Source organism: Saimiri boliviensis, chromosome 5, assembly GCF_048565385.1.
Source record: "Saimiri boliviensis isolate mSaiBol1 chromosome 5, mSaiBol1.pri, whole genome shotgun sequence".
Classification (NCBI taxonomy): Eukaryota; Metazoa; Chordata; class Mammalia; order Primates; family Cebidae; genus Saimiri; species Saimiri boliviensis.
In genome coordinates this window covers 44,532,233-44,553,285 of record NC_133453.1, presented here as the reverse complement: position 1 = coordinate 44,553,285, position 21,053 = coordinate 44,532,233, and the positions used below count along the sequence as shown (strand labels likewise).

At 38.5% G+C, this 21,053-nt stretch overlaps 1 protein-coding gene across 3 annotated transcripts in view; it reads right to left on the bottom strand.

The window, feature by feature from the left end:
• HECW2 (HECT, C2 and WW domain containing E3 ubiquitin protein ligase 2) overlaps positions 1-21,053 on the bottom strand; it is a 398,266-nt gene that overhangs the window by 221,476 nt on the left and 155,737 nt on the right. For all 3 annotated transcript variants that reach the window (XM_074399331.1, XM_074399332.1, XM_010336479.2), the window contains exon 2: positions 9,348-9,674. In XM_074399331.1, coding sequence (XP_074255432.1) covers positions 9,348-9,639 — 292 coding nt within the window. In that variant the 5' untranslated portion in view covers positions 9,640-9,674. The remainder of the gene's footprint in view (positions 1-9,347; positions 9,675-21,053) is intronic.

The following is a 21,053-nucleotide window of genomic DNA, read 5'->3' as shown; positions in this document are numbered from 1 at the left end:
CACATGCGCAGAAAGAAATGACCAAGGCTTCACAGAGAGCAGCCTTTCATGGCTGAGAGGACAACAGAGTGACCAGAGGTTAAGCAGTGCTGGTGAACATGGGAAGTTACAGGCCCCAAGCCAGAGTGAAGAGATCTGGCTAGCACTCCAGCTAGAATAAGGCCTACCATACATTTATTTTACCACAGCCCCAAAGCAAGACCTAACAAAATCCATAGGGGAGATCAAATTCGGAGACTGAATTCCACCAAGTTAGAAACACTAGGAAAATACATTGGCCTTTCCACAGAGCCAATCTAACAGAGTATAAAAATCAAACCTATACAAGTTTAAAGAAATAAATCTGCCTATTAGAAAAAAAAAACGGGGAATGCTGGGAAGATGGCTGCCTAAGAACAGCTCAGGACTTCAGCTCCCAGTGAAAGTGCAGAGGGTGAGTGGACGCCGCATTTCCAGACGAACTCTTATTGCCCACAGACCAGGAGATACCCAGGCAGAGGGGTCGCCAGCGTCGCAGTCCCAGCCGGTGCGGCTGTTTTGGCCCCCGGGGGGCTGATTCCGCCCGCGCGGCTGCTGTGACCACACCCTCTTGCTGCCTTTCTCCTTACAAAAGCCACTGGTCTGGGAGCCCTCTTAGCTGGCGAGCAGAGCCCTGAGACTGCAGAATAGCCCATTCATCTGAAATAGCGAGTCAGGCCAGGAGATTCCTAGGCAAAAAATCCGCCAGGAGCCGGCACCACAGTTCGAGCCGACTCCGTGAGTCCCAGCACGGGGAGATCCTGGCGCCTTTTCAACAAGCGACCGGAACGCGGGGTCGTTCAACTTAAAAGAAAAGACTCTGAGTCAGGGAGCCAGGTGATCAGGCTCGGTTGGTCCCACCCCTCCACCCCCAACAACAACGAAAACAAAAACAGTAATTGGAAACCCTCTGGGTTGAGCCCTTCAAACCAAGCACAGCCGAACCTGGACGGTCCGGCTCCGTGGGGGAGGGGCTTCCGCCATTACTGAGACTCTCCACCGCTACGGAGGCAGGCTGCCGTTGCCGAGGCAACCCGCCATTGCCGAGGCAACCTGCCACAACAGAGAGAATCCGCCATAACAGAGGCGGGGCCACCATTGCCTAGACAGTTCTAACTACGCCCATATAAAAAGGACTACAGGGAAGAGCTCAGGGCAGCTGGGCGGAGCCCACAGCAGCTCAGCAAAGCCCATGCGGGCAGGCAGTGGCTAGGCGTGCTGCTAGCTGGGCGGATCCGACCTGAAAGAAAAATCAAAAAAGGCAGTAGTGCAACGGAAACTCATAAAGCTCCAACTCCCTGGGACAGAGACAGACAACAGGTGGATAAACCCACAAAAATGGGAAGAAACCAGCGCAAAAAGGATGAAAACTCCCGAAACCAGAACACCTCTCCTCCTAAAAGGGATCACAACTCCTCACCAGCAAGGGAACCAGACCGGATGGAGAAGGAGGGTGATGAAATGACAGAATCAGACTTCAGAAGGTGAGTAGTAAGAAACTACAATGAGCTAAAAGAACATGTTCTAACCCATCGCAAAGAAAATAGGAACCTTGAAAAAAGATTGGACGAACTGCTGACGAGAATGGACAGCACAGAGAGGAGTATAAGTGAATTGATGGAGCTGAAAAACGCAACACGAGAACTTGGTGAAGCATGCACAAGCTTCAACAGCCGAATTGACCAAGCAGAAGAAAGGATATCAGAGGTCGAAGATCAACTCAACGAAATAAAAAGAGAAGGCAAGAACAGAGAAAAAAGCGCAAAAAGGAATGAACAAAATCTTCAAGAAATGTGGGACTACGTGAAAAGACCTAATCTACGTCTGATAGGTGTACCTGAATGTGATGAAGAGAATGAATCCAAGCTGGAAAATACTCTTCAGGATATTATCCAGGAAAACTTCCCTAACCTAGCAAGGCAGACCAATATTCAAATCCAGGAAATACAGAGAACACCACAAAGATATTCCTCAAGAAGAGCAACCCCAAGGCACATAATCGTCAGATTCACCAGGGTTGAAATGAAAGAGAAAATGCTAAGGGCAGCCAGAGAGAAAGGTCGGGTTACCCACAAAGGGAAGCCCATTAGACTCACAGCAGATCTCTCAGCAGAAACCCTACAAGCCAGAAGAGATTGGGGGCCAATATTCAACATCCTTAAAGAAAAGAACTTTCAACCCAGAATCTCCTATCCAGCCAAACTAAGCTTCATAAGTGAAGGAAAAATAAAATCCTTTGTGAACAAGCAAGCACTCAGAGATTTCATCACCACCAAACCTGCTCTACAAGAACTCCTGAAAGAGGCTCTACACATATAAAGGAACAACCAGTACCAGCCACTCCAAAAACACACCAAATGGTAAAAAAGCATCAACACAATCAAGAATCTGCATCAACTAACCAACAAAACAGCCAGGTAGCATCAAAATGAGAGCATCAAATTCACACATAACAATACTATCCCTAAATGTCAATGGACTAAATGCCCCAATCAAAAGACACAGACTGGCAAATTGGATAAAAAGCCAAAACCCATCAGTGTGCTGTATCCAGAAAACCCATCTTACATGCAAGGATACACAAAGGCTCAAAATAAAGGGATGGAGGAAGATCTACCAAGCAAATGGAGAGCAAAAAAAGGCAGGAGTTGCAATTCTCATCTCTGATAAAATAGACTTTAAAGCAACAAAGATCAAAAGAGACAAAGAAGGACATTACATAATGGTAAAAGGATCACTGCAACAAGAAGAGCTAACGATCCTAAATATATACGCACCCAATACAGGAGCACCCAGATACATAAGGCAAGTTCTCAATGACTTACAAAGAGACTTGGACTCCCACACAATAATAGTGGGAGACTTTAACACCCCATTGTCAATATTAGACAGATCAACCAGACAGAAAATCAACAAGGATATCCAGGACCTGAATACAGACCTGGAACAAGCAAACCTAATAGACATTTACAGAACTCTCCACCCCAAATCCACAGAATATACATTCTTCTCAGCACCACATCACACCTACTCTAAAATTGACCACATAATTGGCAATAAATCACTCCTCAGCAAATGCAAAAGAACAGAAATCATAACAAACAGTCTCTCAGACCACAGTGCAATCGAGTTAGAACTCAGAATGCAGAAACTAACTCAGAACCGCACAGCTTCATGGAAACTGAACAACTTGCTCTTGAATGTTGACTGGATAAACAATGAAATGAAGGCAGAAATAAAGATGTTCTTCGAAACCAATGAGAACGAAGACACAACATACCAGAATCTCTGGGACACATTTAAAGCAGTCTCTAGAGGAAAATATATAGCAATGAGCGCCCACATGAGAAGAAAGGAGAGATCTAAAATTGACACCCTATCATCAAAATTGAAAGAGCTAGAGGAGCAAGATCAAAAAAACTCAAAACCTAGCAGAAGACAGGAAATAACTAAGATCAGAGCAGAACTGAAGGAAATAGAGACACAAAAAACTCTTCAAAAAATCAATAAATCCAGGAGCTGGTTTTTTGAAAAGAACAAAATAGACAGACCACTAGCCAGATTAATAAAAAAGAAAAGAGAGAATAACCAAATTGATGCAATAAAAAACGATAAAGGGGATATCACCACAGATTCCACAGAAATCCAAACCATCATCAGAGATTATTACAAACAACTCTATGCACATAAACTAGTAAACCTGGAAGAAATGGATAAATTCCTGGACACCTGCAACCTCCCAAGCCTAAACCTGGAAGAAGCCGAAACCCTGAATAGACCAATAACATGGTCTGAAGTCGAGGCAGCAATAAAGAGCCTACCACCCAAAAAAAGCCCAGGTCCAGATGGGTTCACAGCTGAATTCTACCAGACATACAAGGAGGAGCTGATACCATTCCTTCTGAAACTATTCCAGACAAACCAAAAAGAGGGAATCCTTCCCAAATCATTTTACGAGACAAACATCATCCTGATACCAAAACCCAGCAGAGACTCAACAAGAAAAGAAAATTTCAGGCCAATATCCATGATGAACATAGATGCAAAAATCTTCAATAAAATACTGGCAAACCGATTGCAACAGCATATCAAAAAGCTCATCCACCATGATCAAGTAGGATTCATCCCGGGGATGCAAGGCTGGTTCAACATACGCAAGTCCATAAACGTAATTCACCACATAAACAGAACCAAAGACAAAAACCACATGATTATCTCGATTGATGCAGAGAAGGCTTTTGACAAAATTCAACAACCCTTTATGCTAAAAACCCTCAATAAACTAGGTATTGACGGAACGTATCTCAAAACAATAAAAGCTATTTACGACAAACCAACAGCCAATATCATACTGAATGGGCAAAAACTGGAAGCATTCCCTTTGAAATCTGGCACTAGACAAGGATGCCCTCTCTCACCACTCCTATTCAATATAGTACTGGAAGTTCTAGCCAGAGCAATCAGGCAAGAAAAAGAAATAAAGGGTATCCAAATTGGAAAGGAGGAAATCAAATTGTCTCTATTTGCAGATGACATGATTGTATATCTGGAAGACCCCATCATCTCAGCCCAAAATCTCCTGAAACTGATAAACAACTTCAGCAAAGTCTCAGGATACAAAATCAACGTGCAAAAATCACAAGCATTCCTATACACCAGTAATAGACTTCAAGAGAGCCAAATCAAGAACGAACTGCCATTCACAATTGCTACAAAGAGAATAAAGTACCTAGGAATACAACTAACAAGGAACGTAAAGGACCTCTTCAAGGAGAACTACAAGCCATTGCTCAACGAAATAAGAGAGGATACAAACAGATGGAGAAACATTCCATGTTCATGGTTAGGAAGAATCAACATCGTGAAAATGGCCATACTGCCCAAAGTAATTTACAGATTCAACGCTATTCCCATCAAGCTACCAATGACCTTCTTCACAGAACTGGAAAAAAACACCTTAAACTTCATATGGAACCAAAAGAGAGCCCGCATAGCCAAGTCAATTCTAAGCAAAAAGAACAAAGCAGGAGGCATCACACTACCGGACTTCAAACTATACTACAAGGCTACAGTAATCAAAACAGCATGGTACTGGTACCAAAACAGAGATATAGACCAATGGAACAGAACAGAGGCCTCAGAGGAAATACAACATACCCACAACCATCTGATCTTCGACAAACCTGACAAAAACAAGCAATGGGGAAAGGACTCCCTGTTTAATAAATGGTGTTGGGAAAACTGGCTAGCCATGTGCAGAAAGCAGAAACAGGACCCCTTCCTGACACCTTACACAAAAATTAACTCCAGATGGATTAAAGACTTAAACATCAGACCTAATACCATAAAAACCTTAGAAGAAAATCTAGGCAAAACCATTTAGGACATAGGTGTAGGCAAGGACTTCATGACCAAAACGCCAAAAGCAATGGCAACAAAAGCCAAAATAGACAAATGGGACCTAATCAAACTCCACAGCTTCTGCACGGCAAAAGAAACAGTCAGTAGAGTGAATCGGCAACCAACAGAATGGGAAAAAATTTTTGCAGCCTACCCATCTGACAAGGGGCTGATATCCAGAATTTACAAAGAACTAAAGCAGATCTACAAGAAAAAAACAAACAAGCCCATTCAAAAATGGGCGAAGGATATGAACAGATACTTTACAAAAGAAGACATACAGGAGGCCAACAAACATATGAAAAAATGCTAATCATCACTGGTCATCAGAGAAATGCAAATCAAAACCACATTGAGATACCATCTCACACCAGTTAGAATGGCGATCATTAAAAAATCGGGAAACAACAGATGCTGGAGAGGATGTGGAGAAATAGGAACACTTTTACACTGTTGGTGGGAATGTAAATTAATTCAACCATTGTGGAAGACAGTGTGGCAATTCCTAAAGGACCTAAAAATAGAAATCCCATTTGACCCAGCAATCCCATTACTGGGTATATATCCAAAGGATTATAAATCATTCTACTACAAGGACACGTGCACACGAATGTTCATTGCAGCACTGTTTACAATAGCAAAGACCTGGAACCAACCCAAATGCCCAACGATGATAGACTGGATAGGGAAAATGTGGTACATATACACCATGGAGTATTATGCAGCCATCAAAAACGATGAGTTCACGTCCTTTATAGGGACATGGATGAACCTGGAAACCATCATTCTCAGCAAACTGACACAAGAGCAGAAAATCAAACACCATATATTCTCGCTCATAGGTGGGTGTTGAACAATGAGAACACATGGACACAGGGAGGGGAGCACTACACACTGGGGTCCATTTGGGGGAAATGGGGGAGGGGCGGGGGGGTGGGGAGGTGGGAAGAGATATCATGGGGAGAAATGACAGATACAGGTGAGGGGATGGAAGGCAGCAAAGCACACTGCCATGTGTGTACCTATGCAACAATCTTGCATGTTCATCACATGTACCCCAAAACCTAAAATACAATAAAAAAAAAAGAAAAAAAAACCAACACTGTTATTCCACAGAGAATTTCTACAACATAGAATCCTCAATATCCAGTGTAAAATCAAAATTTGCTAGATATACAAAGAAACCAAAAAAATAAGAACCATGGTCAATTTAAAAAAAATAGTCAATAGAAACTTATCCTGAGATGTCCTAAATGTTGAAATTGGAAGACAGAAACTTTAACGCACCTATATTCAATTCGGTTTGAGGAACTGAACAAAAATATGATATGAATGAGTTAACACACATGGAATCTGATAAGAGAAATGAAAACTAGAAAAAGAGAAATGCATATTCTAGAAATGAAAAGTCAAATAACTTAAAGTTTAAAAATCCATTGGATGGGATTCACAACAGATGAAGACAAGAAAAAAAAGGACAAAGTTAATGAACTTGAAGATAGATAAATAGAAATTATCAAATTTGAATATTAAAGAGTAAATATGTTGAAGGGAAATGGACCAGAGCCTCGGGGCCTTGTAGAACAACATGAAATGATTCTAACACACATAACTGGCATCTCAGAAAAAGAAGAAGAAAATAAGACTAGAAAAAAACATTTGAAGAAATAATGGCCAACATTTGTCCAAATTTCATCAAAAGCATTAACTTATGAAGCTCAGGGACTATTAACGAGAATAAACAAAAAGAAAATCACATCTAGGTATATCATAGACAAACTACTGGAAATGAAGATAAAGAGGAAAATCTTGAAAGCAGCCAAAGGAGGGGGGAAAATATGCATAACATACAGGGAAACAAAGACACAATGATGATTTAGACAAGAAAGACAGAAGCTTCTTGAAATAAACAGAAGAAGAGTTATAACTTTTCGAAAGGGATTTACTTCCTAATTCTGCTTCCCTAGTTATAGCCTTGGATTAATTCCAGACTTAGAACTCTGACCTATATCTCTTCCTCTAGGAAGCAAAATATAACAACATCAAGATTTTATGGTTTTGGTCACTTGGAGATAAGATTCATTGTGGTTGCAATCCCTTAGTTCCTTCCTGATTAAATTTAGATGGAGAATATAACAAGTGTGTGTATGGGGTGGGAGTAGAAACTGAAAGACAGGAGGGAAAAAAAGCATAAACTAATACGATTAAAGTAGTCAATTTTTTAAGTGATTCTAGCATCTTACAGGTTAAGTGATTCATACAAAATAAATCATCTTATATGAGAAAGTAAAATTGATTATTTCCCAAATAAATATCATAAAAGGATTTTTTAAAAAAACAATTTGCTATTTATAGTCTTATATTGTCTTATATTAAGATAAAATAAAATCTAAAGTGGGGGAAAAAATGAGAAAAGTCTAAAGAGAAGTTATACGAAGTCCAAAGAGTGAAACTGTATTCAAATCAAAAGTTACTAGAGTCCCATCAAAACTGTAAGTTTTTTTTTGTGAACATAATGATACAAATGTAATTTTTAAATTATGTATCTTCCTCAATTTGACTGTATTTTTAAACACACCTAGGGAAACCGTTGTGAAGACTTTTACCCCTCTTTAGTTATCATAAGAAAAAAAAGAGAGATAATAATTCATTAAAGTTTTGCCCATTTTAGATTTTTTTGTTTTCCAGCATCACTAACCATTAAGAGTTACATAAGTGAATACAAACCAAATGTTTTTTATTTCATCAATATAAAATTCTTAATCCTAGAGAAAAATAAATTTCAGTGGGTTTAACATTCTAACAAAATTTCAGCAAGAGTATTGTTTTGCCTCAAACAGGGCTTCTCAACAGTTGTGTTATCAGCATTTGGGGCTAGATCATTCTTTGTGGAGGGAGGCTGTCCTGTACATTGCTGGATGTTTTACAGCATCCTGGCCTCATATCCCTCCAACCCAGTTGTGACAACCAAAAATGTCTCCAGACTTTGCCAAATGCCTCTAGGGGGCAAAATCTTCCCTGGCTAAGAAGCACTGCCATAAACAGATGGGTCTTTTTTTCCCTCTAATTTATTCATTAAAAAAAAAGAGGGGATGCTTGGCTTACAACTTACATTGAAAGCAACAATGTCTTCCTAATAGCTGATGCTAAACTTTGGAGAGAATTTTCTTCATTCAGTGAAAAAGTTCTCCAACTTTGGAGAATATTAGATTTTATTATTGGGTTGGATTTCAATTTTCTTTCTGTTTAATTGGTAAATTCATTTTTTGCTTTCCAATGTGGCAGACTTCATACTTTCTGGGATGTTTCATTCATCACTCACTCACCTAAGAACAGCAAACATAAATCAGCTAAACAGAGCTGGACTGTTTTTATTAAAACAAATAACAATTATTTCTAAGTCATTTGTCAGGAAAACAAGACACTTCCTTTCCCTAATTGATCTGGGACAGATTCATGAAATTTAAAAATAAAAAGACATCTTAGATTGCAAGTAGTTCTTATCAAAACTCAAATTTTAGAAAATACAGAGCTTTTAAAATATGTCACCTAAATCTAGACGTCTCTTTCATCAGGTTAAAAATGTCAGTAAATGTTAGTAGATATCTCTTTCTAAAATAGAACTGCTGATCCAGGGAAATGTGATGTTTTATTGGTGCAATTACTTTTGCACCAATAGAAAATACTGTAACACCTGCAGGTTCTGAAAGTTCTGGCATTTAATTAGGTAGAGCTGTAACCACAAACTTCATATAAGCAAAGGTACTTCTGAATTTCCTCCTCCCAAAGGAGAAAGAAAATTCCCAGAATCTGCTGTGTGTGTATGTGTGTGTCAATTTTTTTCCAGGAGAAAATACAGAATGGTAAAAATGTCAGAGTAAAAACTTGTATGCTTTGAGTCACAAGCAAGTCCATTCCATTTGACTTACCTATATGATAAAGTCCAATCCAATCACTGGGGTCCACCTCCTCTTTAATGTCCCAGAAGATAATGAGGTTCTGGGCTTGCCCCAGTGTGTACTCGTACATGCTGGCAGTTAAGCTGGAGCGGCTCTCGAAAGTCACCAGGTCGGTGTCGCTGTTGGCCCGTTGCAGGGTCATGTTCTCTGGCATCGAGCTCTGGGCGGCGAGGCTCTGGAGGTTCTCTGGGCTCAGTGTGTACCGCATCTGGGGATTTCGACGCCGCACAAAAAGCAGGTGCTCCCGGGCTGAACTAGCCATCCCGTCTGCCTCTCTGAGGTTGGCTGCCTACAAAGCTGCAAGAGACAGATAAACATAAAACATTAGTGCTATAACATGAAGAATTAGATTTAATCTTTCCAGACACAAAGCTGTAAGGAGTGTTTATTAAAGCCTGACCATGTAATAATATTCTGCTGTCAAAATAAAATCTATTATTCTACAGTCAACTGATGATGTCAGAAACAGCTTCTATAAAGTCACACGATGGCAAAGGCTGTCACATGCCTGTGACCCTCTATTTCACTTGGCACAGCTTTCTACTAGCAATCAAGAAAGAAGGGATCCCTTTTAGGTCTATCCTTTCCCAAACACCCCAAGTTCAAACATGGTATCCTCTTCTTCTTTTCCATCCCCCCTCACACACATTTATTTGCTTCTGCAATGAAATTTTAAAACAGCGAGACACATGCTAAATACAGTTGAAGTAAACCATTGAGTTTACAAGTTCACTCACTCAGTTTTCTCAGCATAAGAATGTAACTCACTGAACTCTTTTCAGGAGCTTGCTCAAATGTCACCTCTTCACTTAAATGCAGTGGCCATCACATTTAAAACTGCAGTACCCCAGCATTCCCCATCCCTCCTTTCTTGCTTTATTTTTCTCTATAGCAATTTTTGTGATCTAATGTACCATACAATTTACTTATTTATTTGGTTATTGTCTATTTCTCCTGACAAGAATGTACATTTCACAAAGGCAGGGACTGTCATCTGTTTTGTTGGCTACTTTACCCCCAGTGTCTACAACAGTGCCTGCTGCTACACAGTACATGTCGATAAATATTTGATAAATGAACAGACACAGGAAAAGTGAGCATCTTTCTCCTAGATACTTCTTGACATAACTTGTATTTCCTGAGCCTGCCCCTTGCCATCCTGACTTTTTGGCTGATCCACATTATTTGAGCCATCTGGATCACGATAAGCTATTTCCTTTGGCTCCCACTTGGCCTCCACCCAAAGGAACAGGGCCTTCCCTGTTGGAACTTAGCCCCTTGTTGGCCCACTGAGTCTAGTTCTAAAATACTTCCAGATATAGACAGAGACTCCAGGACCTTCAGTACTTTAACACAGTACAACTGAGGTTCTCTCTGCCAGTGCTTTACCTGTTTGCACTGGGTTTACATTACCTCACTCGGATCTCACCAGCTTTACATAGAATTGATCTGATTTTCTTCTATACCATCCCTTTCAGATCTACATAATCCTCTCATGCATTTATGGATTTAACATTTATTCTGCACTCTTAGTACCTGCCACCATCTTCATTATAACGTTTAATTTCAAGGCAAACCCTATTGGGTCCTGGGAAGTCAGCATGAGTTTCCATTTAAAAAACCAAGTAACTTTGGGTGCAGTATTTACATGGCAGCTAACAACCTTGGCTACTGAGTCTGAGAGAAGGGCAAGGGAATGCAGTGTTTCCTTATTTCTCCCATCCTCCCATTCAGTTCACAGACACTTTGGGTGAAGACGACATACTTCTCTGCTAGGTTTACAGCACTTGCAAATGTATTTATTCAAGTAATTTCTGCCATAAAGTGGATCTCATACTTTTAGTACTACCTTTTGAATGAAAATAACTTGGACAAGAAATCCTTTGTGAAAAGGATAGAAATAAAAATGAACAGATAAGCTGATTTACTCAGCTCAGTGGTTTTAAATCCTGTGTCTCTCTTCATAAAATTCACACTTATTTTCTGTATGTGGTTTATGCTAATTCTGATACCACAAAAGAATCCATAATTATTAGAAAATCTCTAATCTATGAAGCTTAAAATACAGGTCAACTTCTGATAGTTTTCATGAAATTTCACTTTAGTGACTTTTAACAGGCCATTATTTCTTTATAAATTCAGTGACTCAAGCAGTACATCAGCTTCAGCAAGAACTATAAATAATTAACTCCCAACACATTGTAGCTGCATAAAAAATGCAGGTTGTATATAACTAGACTACTTCCCTGAAAGAAATAGGCCACAACCCTTACGATTTAAAACCACAACAGAAGAACTACTGACAATTACTCTGTTCTAGAAAAATGTGAAATAACTTGTATCTACACCCACATTGCTGTTTTAAAATTATCTGTATTTAAGCAGAGATAAGTTAGCATAGCAGCTAAGAGAGTAAGCTCTGAAGCCGTTTCTGGATTTCGGTCATGTCTTTACTTTCGATCACTCTATGATCTTAGACAATTTATTTTAACTCTCTGTCCCTCTGTTTCCCCACCTATCCAGGAAGAACATAATAACATCTACCTCACTGTATTTTGAAGAGAACTAAATAAATCAGTACAGATAAAACATCTAAAACAGTGTCTGGCATATAGTAAGTACTTGGTCAAGTTTAGCTATTATTAATATTATATGGCTACATTCTACCTTAATTATATCAAGAACTGGTTTTAATACTCGTAATTCCCATTAGCCCTTCTACCTCAGCATCTTCATTATTTCAAAGCATAGCCCCTAACAGAAACAAAAGAGCCTCGCAGGCAGTGAGGACCTCAGATATCTCAGAGCCCAAGCTTTAGCCCCATAACGCTGACAAGAGCCATTCCCTGTTCCTGTCAGGGGTAGGGGGATAGGGGAAGGATAGCATTAAGAGAAATGCCTAGTGTAGATGACAGGTTGATGGGTGCAGCAAATCACTATGGCTCGTGTATATACCTATGTAACAAACCTGCACGTTCTGGATATGCACCCCAGAACTTAAAGTATTTAAAAAAAAAAATACTGTGCTCCTCCTACATTAAAAGCATTAAGGATACAAAGAGAGCAAAAGTCAAAGTCCCTAGTTCAAAGAAGCCTGCATTCTAACAAGAAAAGACATGCAATTAAGGGCCAAAAACTGAATACATCATACATAATATATTTTCAGTGAAAAAGCAAAAAGAGCTAGAAATGTGTGAATCTGCTAGTTTAATTGCACCTGCAAAAATGTATGAAGCATCTACTACTACATGTCTACCATAAAGCTGCAGTGTATGCTAAAAAGTAAAAAGAGTAAGATCTTTTTTTTTCAATTTCTTTATTTTCTTTTCCTAACATAGCCCTTCCCACCTGGGAACTTGGAATTTTAGGGGACAGGAGCAAATATTCATATATGAGAGAATTCAAGCTGGTATCAATGGCACCTTATATAAATGTATAATTTATCTTGACAAATATGTTGTTGGGACAATAAATGTTGCAGGGCCATCCAAAAGTGATAACAATGTATTTATAAAGTGCTTATTCTTTTCCAAAGCACTTTTACTCAGGTATCTCGAGTGAAACCTAAGAATATTGTGAATTAAATCTGAGAGATAACATCATTATTTCTGTTTTCAGATGAAGAAATTGAGAAAGATCTGTGAAGCAAAAGATTGGCTGAAGAAGATAGAAAACACTTGGTGGCAGAGGTGATTGATATTTGGGAGAAATGCCAGATATAGTATGCACCTAAAGTAAAATAAATAAATTTTAAAAATATATTTAAAACTACCTTATATTGATGATGTCATTAAAATAATATAAGCAGGAAAAAAAAAGAATGAGAAGAAAAAAAGAAATGCATGAAGAACATTCTAATTGGGAGCATGGATATGAAAAAGCTACCAAGGAAGAGTATTGAGAGGGGGAGAGAAAAAAAAAAAAAAAAGAAAACGTAGCGTTTCCCTAGAAACCAGTGAAGATAATGAGAATCGTGCAAAAGAAACCAAGCACCAGCTGGGCATGGTGGCTCACACCTGTTATTCCAGCACTTTGGGAGGCCGAGGTGGGTGGATTATCTGAGGTCAGGAGTTCAAGACCAGCCTGGCCAACATGGTGAAACCCTGCCTCTATTAAAAATACAAAAATTAGCTGGGCGTGGTTGCATGCACCTGTAATCCCAGCGATTTGGAGACTGGGGCAAGAACATCACTTGAACCCAGAAGGCAGAAGTTGCAAGGATACGAGATTGTGCCACTGCACTCCAGCCTGAGCAACAGAGCAAAGATTCTATCTCAAAACTAAAAAATAGAAAAAAAGAAAGAGAGAAACCAAGCACCAGCCATAGAGGGGATGGGCTGCCACAGTGCCCACTGATGAATGCAAGCCCCAGGGTGACAAAGAAGATTCTGAGGCTCCAGGAGGTTACATCCACCCAGTGTTACAAAGCTGATGAGTCGGTTATACCCTTAAAAACAAAGTTAAGGCAAGAGAGAGAAAAATGAGAGAGAGAGAGAGAACTTCAAAGTCAAGGAAGAACAGACTCCAAGGACAGTGTCAAATGCTGCAGGAAAAGACTGAGAAGTGGGGGAAATTGGTGGCCAAAAGAGTTAGCAAGGAGTGGTAAAAGTAGGGTAAAGAATTCAAGCTCTTCCTCAAAAGGCTAGATAGCAAAGAGAAGGAGGCATGTGGACAGGGCACACTGGATTGAGACAGAGTTGGGTGTGTTTGCTTTGCCATTCTTTGCTTTTATGGTTTGTTTTGTTTTTAGGATGGAAGAGATTCTGCATGTTCCTAATACTTGCACAGAACTAAGAAACAGGAAATATTTCCTGAATGAATGAAAACTGAGAGAAAGTAGCCAGTAAAGATGATGAAGATGTAGAAAGAGAGGAGACATAGAATGGGGCATGGCTACCAGGCCAAACAAAAGCTGGAATACACAGGACAGGTGGAGAATTAGTCTGAACCAGCGCTGTCCAGTTGAAATATAACACAACACATGGGTGAAATTTAAAATTTTCTAGTAATCGCATTTTAAAAACATAAAACAGACGAAAATTTTAATAACATTTTATTTAACTCAATATATCCAAACTTATTGTTTCAACATTAATATAAACAGTTACTAATGGGTTTTTTCTTGTTTTAAATGCTAAGGCTTTTAAATCCAGTGTGAATTTTACACTTAAAGCACATTTCGGTTAAAACTAACCACATCTCAAGTGCTCCCCAGCCATATACTGGACAGGGCAGTACAGATCTAAACCATGGACGTGTCCCCACTTCCGTTTCAACTCTATGCAATCAGAAAGGCCCTGGAGGTAGCTAAGAGGACGACATCATTGAACTAGCTGACGGTGATGTGTTAATAACCAAGAATTCCTTAATCCTTCCAAGGGTTCTTTCATTACACTTTAGCACAAAGATACTTTTTGACCCAAATCTCTAACAGGAATCACTGTGCATTCCGGTGGTATGAAGACATCCATTCCAGGGAGTAGTGGGTTTTCTGGAGATAGGCTTGCGGATGGAGAGGTTGACAAGTCTCAGAAACTTTTTAGATCTCTTTTGCTTCTTCTCTTCTACCCTGAAGCTGTATAGTCTTCAAAAGGAGAACAGTGCCCCAGAGGTGCTTGTGCATCAGGGGAGGAGATGACGTGGGGAAGGAATGGAGGTTTTCTACATATTCCTTTAAGAAATTCTCATATGATACAAACTTTTCCTAAGGATTTTCAAATATATAAAGGTTATTTGTAAGTCAGCACATAAATCAATAGCTGTATATATTTAAACTTCACCCAGCCTCAATTTATTTATCTATTAAATGTAAGTAATTTTAATGTACCATGCAAGGTTGTTGTAGAATTGAAATATTGTGGGTGAAAGTATTCAGTAAAAAGTAGCTATGGTTATTTCAGTAGGCAAACATTATAACTACTGAATTAATTAATGCATTATTTAGTCTAGGGTAACTATTTATGCCTAAGAGCCTAGAGAGAGGAACATCAGGATTTGGAAGACAGTGAATAGAAAACAAATGCTGAAGACCAACTTTAAACATTAAGAACCACTAGAAGTTCTGCCTAGTCTGGTGTACTTAGAAAAAAAGAAACCATCCATCCTTTTCTAGTGTACTTAGAAAAAAAGAAAACATCCATCTTTCCCCTGCCTCCACCTATTCCCATGGCTTCTGGTTTCCAGAGCTCAGAAGTCAGACACATTACGTTATACAGGCCTTTGAGTTCTAGTTTAAGAACTCAACTGTAGCTTTTACATAACTGTTTCTGCATTAAAAAGTAATGACAACTTCCAAACAACCCCCTTAGAAAAAAATTGCAGAGCCCACCACCCACAAGCCAGAGACTGGACAGTGTAAGATAAAAGAGACAGGAGATGAGAATTCAAGCAGCTTGGGCACAGAACTTGAAGTAATCCTGTTGGAACCTGACCAAGAGTGGGAGCCGTTCCAGGGTCTTGAGAAGAGAGGCAAAAAAATAGGAAGGGGAAGTCTGAGGAAATGTAATCTGAGAGTTTATGGAGGGCTAATTATTATAGGAAGCAAACAGGCGGGGAAACCAGTGAGAAGCTGATTAGTCAACGAACCCAGCGCTGTTTGCAGAAGATGGATTTTAGTGACATGAAAAGGAAATATCAATCAGAAATATTTCAAAGGAAGAACCCATAGACATGATGACAGATTGAACATAGGGGATAAAAGTGAGGGTAAAATTAGGACTAAATTCTGAGTTTTCAGTCTAAGTGACAACAGATCCCAGAAACATTGACAGGGCTGAGAAAATCAAAATCATGTCAAGTGAGATGGAAGTAAAGGCAATATATCCAAGTAAATATGACACTTATGAGGGTGGCTCCAAATTGTCTATTATGAGGCCAGGGATAAAACAAACATTCAAATGCAAGTCTCTGCTCAATTATTATTTAGTATTAATTAAAATTTAAAATAAATTAAAATTACTATTAATTAAAATTGAATATGCCAATATATCCCTAAAAGTCTTATTTCAGGGTTTAAAAGCCTTATTTAAAGGCTTTACTTTACATAACCTAGGTCAACTGGAAAGGAGGTAAATCAATAGTTTTATTTAGATTACAACAAGAAACTACTATCTTCTAACTGCTTTGGAAACCTTCATTTTTCCTTTATAGGAAATGTAATATATTTTGTAGAGTTCATGTTTTGATAGTAAATAAGTACTGTGCAAAAATTAATTTGCAAAATCACATAAAAATGAAAAAAGCACTCTAAATTTTATGCCTAAAATTTGAGTCATAACTACCTTATTCAATGCAATATTCTCATATGGGAAAATCAGTGTTAATAACAGAGAATGGTTGCTGCACATTTTCTAATACTGAAACCTAAGAACTCTCAATTTGCTTCTTGGCTTCACATCTATGCCTTCTACAATAAAAAAGACATTTTCTTCAGAAAATTATCCATATTCTTTTAAAAAGCTTTAGAAAATAAAGCTAACGGTAAGGGAGACAGGTTAATATTCACCATACATATTAAACAGAAAGCTGGTCCTTTAAAGTTCCTTAGATAACCCATCCCTCCCAGGGTGACTGTGCTGCAGCTATACGTCCCTTTCCCAGTGGACACAATTTAACATTATGTAGCACTCCTTTAAAAACAAATAAACAAAAAACCCTCCTTCTTCTAATTATGATTAGGTCTGGATTCTTCTCTCCCAGATAAAAGACATCTGCTCTAAACAACTGAAAACAAAATCACTTCTCTTCCAGAGGTCGAGAGATTTAATTACTAAGCAAATCACAAAATGCCATAGTATACAACTTCAGTTCCAAAACCAGCAGATTTTGTTCGGAAGTTACAGACTGTAGCAGATGACAAATACATTAAGCAAGTATTTTTTATTTAAAATAGTTTTGCTAAAGAATCTGGAGGTGAATCTCAATTTACTAAACCTCACCTGAAGGGCAGGTACTGGAAAACATTGTCAGAGGATTTTTATAGAATTTAAGAAATGAATCCTAGGATTCTAACTTCTTATAGTTGGCATTGATAAATAAAACCAATAATAATTAAAAAACAAACTTGCTTAACCCTTCAAATTCCAAAAAAACACTCCCACACACACACACACACACACACACACACACACACACACCTGTTCAACTATACTATGCTTCAAACTCCAAGTGATTTTTAAAAACTATTTAAATAATGAAAATCAAGAGGGGAAAACTACATTTAGAGTCAAGACATAATTAGCCTGCAATAAGTAGAGATGTGAGAACTCTAGGAAAAGAAAGCAGTAACCCATTCCCAGCAAGGCCAGTTGGCATTTGAGATGAACAAAGCCATCACCAAATCTTCCACCAAAGCTCCCTCTCCAGTGGACTTCCCCTGTGTGTAGTAAGAGAGAGCACTGACAGAACTATTCAGTATAAATGAACATTCGGATAAACTCAGTGTTTGCCATAATCATATCTTGATGCTTAGCTTACTCAGCAAGAGTATGCTAATAAAATGATTAGGAAAACCAGAAAAAGTCCTTCTACACAACCTGCTAGGAAATGAGAGCGCAACAGAGAACCTGGGGTAACTAGAGCTGCCCTTCACTTCCTCTTTCCAGGTGGAAAAGTATCAGAAAATGGAATTTATCCTCCAGGCTGCGGCCCTTTAGGAAAATACTGTTGTCCCTACAATTTAACTAAAGAATATGTTATAATCCACAACATAAAAATTGCCCACCTATAAATCTGGAAAAGGGATGTACACAAATATAATTTTAAGTTCCACAAAAAATTGTTAATTTTTTAGACTGAGTTTTAATTTTAATTTTAAAGACTGAGTTCATGAGTGCTTTCGAGACGTTGGTTTAGCTTTAAATCACTAAACACACAACTAGATTAAAAAGAGAAAATCATTCATATTTAAATCTTTTTAGTTCTTCTTTTTTATTGTGCTTTAGGTTCTGGGGTACATGTGCAGATGATGCAGGATTGTTGCATAAGTACACACATGGCAATGTGGTTTGCTGCCTCCATCCCCATGTCACCTACAACTGGCATTTCTCCCCATGTTATTCCTTCCCAACCTCCCCGCCCACCGCTGCTGTCCCTCCCTTGGCCCCCGCAACAGATCCCAGTGTGTGATGCTCCCCTCCTTGTGTCCCTGTGCTCTCATTGTTCAACACCCGTCTATGAGTAGAGAACATTTGGTATTTGATTTTCTGTTCTTGTGTCAATCTGCTGAGAATGATGGTTTCCAGATACATCCACGTCCCTACAAAGGACATGAACTCAACATTTTTTATGGCTGCATGGTATTCCATGGTGTATATGTGCCATATTTCCCTTGTCCAGTCTATCATTGAGGGGTTTAGTTCTTTAAACTAAGTGAGGTTTTAAATTCAATTATTTAATTAAAACATTCTTTGCAGGTATGAGTAGATATTTTACAAACAACTTAAATCAATACGTATATATCAAAAAACACATTTTTAAAAAGGAGATATAATTTTTGTCCACTAAAATGTCACCTCTGAAAAACAACAGTACTCAAGTAAGATAAAAGACTCCTGTTGCTGAGAGTTTAGTTTTATAAAGCTTCCTTGGGCCTTAGGTATGCTCACAACCTTAGGCCCAGTGATTCATTTCCAGGGTTCTACCCTAAGAAAAGAAGGAGAGGTGCCACTAAAGAATTATTAAAAGATGCTCACCACAATATTATTCAAAATAGACAACAAATTAAAAACAAAACAAACATCTAACAATGGAGAAATATTTACATTGTGGCCTATCTACCTTATAGACTATTATGAAGCCATTAAAAACATATTTTTAAGATTTGACATGGGAATTTGTTCATGCTATAAGGTTAAGTATTATCAAATACTGTTATGTATATGACGTAATTAAACTGTGTTAATAACACACATAGAAAAAAGAATACATTTTTTCAATTGTTACAGATAGTGGGATTACTATTGTTTTTACCTCTTTTGATACTCAATTTTTGAATTTTTCTACAAATATGATATGTAATAATGTTATTTAAAATAGAACTCTGATATGAAAGGATGGTTCCTACTGTTTATTTAATATAATAATTAGTTATCTCTGAGAGCTCCTTAGTTGCAAGGAATAGAAGCCCCCTCTGATAAACTGAAACAGAAAGGAAATTTACTAGAAAGATTCTGGGTAGTCCACAGAATCAAAATAAGGAAAAAGAATGAGCCAAAGATACTCTTGAGTAACAGCAGCCACCAGGATCAATCCACCTAAACATCTGCCCTTTCTCCGTGATGTTGCTCAGGACTGACTGGTGGGAGACAGAATCCTATGGACCTACAGAGAAGACGGGATGGCATCTGGATGGGCAATTCTACCAAAACTGAAGGCAGCTGGGGAGAAGTGATTCCTCAAAAAGAATTAAATTAGTGAAAATGAAGGTTTGCTGTTACTAGGTGAATAAAAAATGAATGCTGGGTAAAAATAAAAGAAAAAAAAAACACTAACAAAATACCAGTGCCAATATCACAGACTCTAGAGAAGAATATAGAATAGCAAATATGGGAAGAATAAGGGCAACATCTCTTACTCATTTATCTCAATACAGGTTAGACTATGATGAGCCCCCCACTGAAATTATATTTATTGGCAGAGGTATCAGTTTTTTAAAATATTAATCTATACTTTAAAAATGCTAGTCAGTTAAGAAGAGCAAAACTTCATTTCAAGAATCATTTTTAAATGTCATGCCAGATTAGGAAAACGAAAACCAAAACTTCGTATTTTTTCACTACCTTTTAAAAACGCCAGCCTATTTTTCAGTACACATACATGAAGTCATAGTCTGCCCAAGTGTCAAAAAAGAAGAAAAGAAAACAGGAAAAACCCTTTGCTTTTATATCAACTACTTTTGGTGGTTTGCTCGTTTATTAACAAATACTACCCAGACACTGTGGCTCACGCCTGTAATCCCAGCACTTTGGGAGGCTGAGGTGGACAGATTGCCTGAGTTCAGAAGTTTGAGACCAGCCTGGGCAACATGGAAAAACCCTTTCTCTACAAAAAATACAAAAATTAGCAGGGCATGGTGGTATGCGCCCATAGTCCCAACTGCTTGGAAGGCTGAAGCGGGAGTATTGCTTGAGCCTGAGAGGTGGTAGTGGCAGTGAGCTGAGATGACACCACTACACTGCAGCCTGGGTGACAGGGTGAAAACCTGTCACAAAAACAGAAACAAAAACAATTATTGATGGTTTATGTGAGAGAAGTGGAATCATTTCCTCTAACATTCATTCCTTTTGAAAGATACAAAACTTTTACTACTGTGCAACCTTAAGGGGCAGGTATCTTTTTCTTTTGTGTGGAATACATCTCAAAACATTACCTGTAGCTAAAGTTGGTAAACTATTGGTAAGTGAAATTCAAATATTTAAAAATTTCACATTACTTTGTGGTGGTTGAAGCACATTAGGTGGGAAAGTCTTCCTTGCAAAGCAAATCACAAAACAAGCTCCTAAATACTGATTAGTAAAAGCTTCCAGAAAAGAAGACCAACTGTATTTAAATATAATTGTTCGTTCCATAAAACACCAGAAGTCATAACTATAAGTTCTATCAATTCTATGATGCAGTCTATACCCCATAGAGTACATTTTTTAAACCTTAATGCTTCTCTCTTTCACTCCCAGTGCC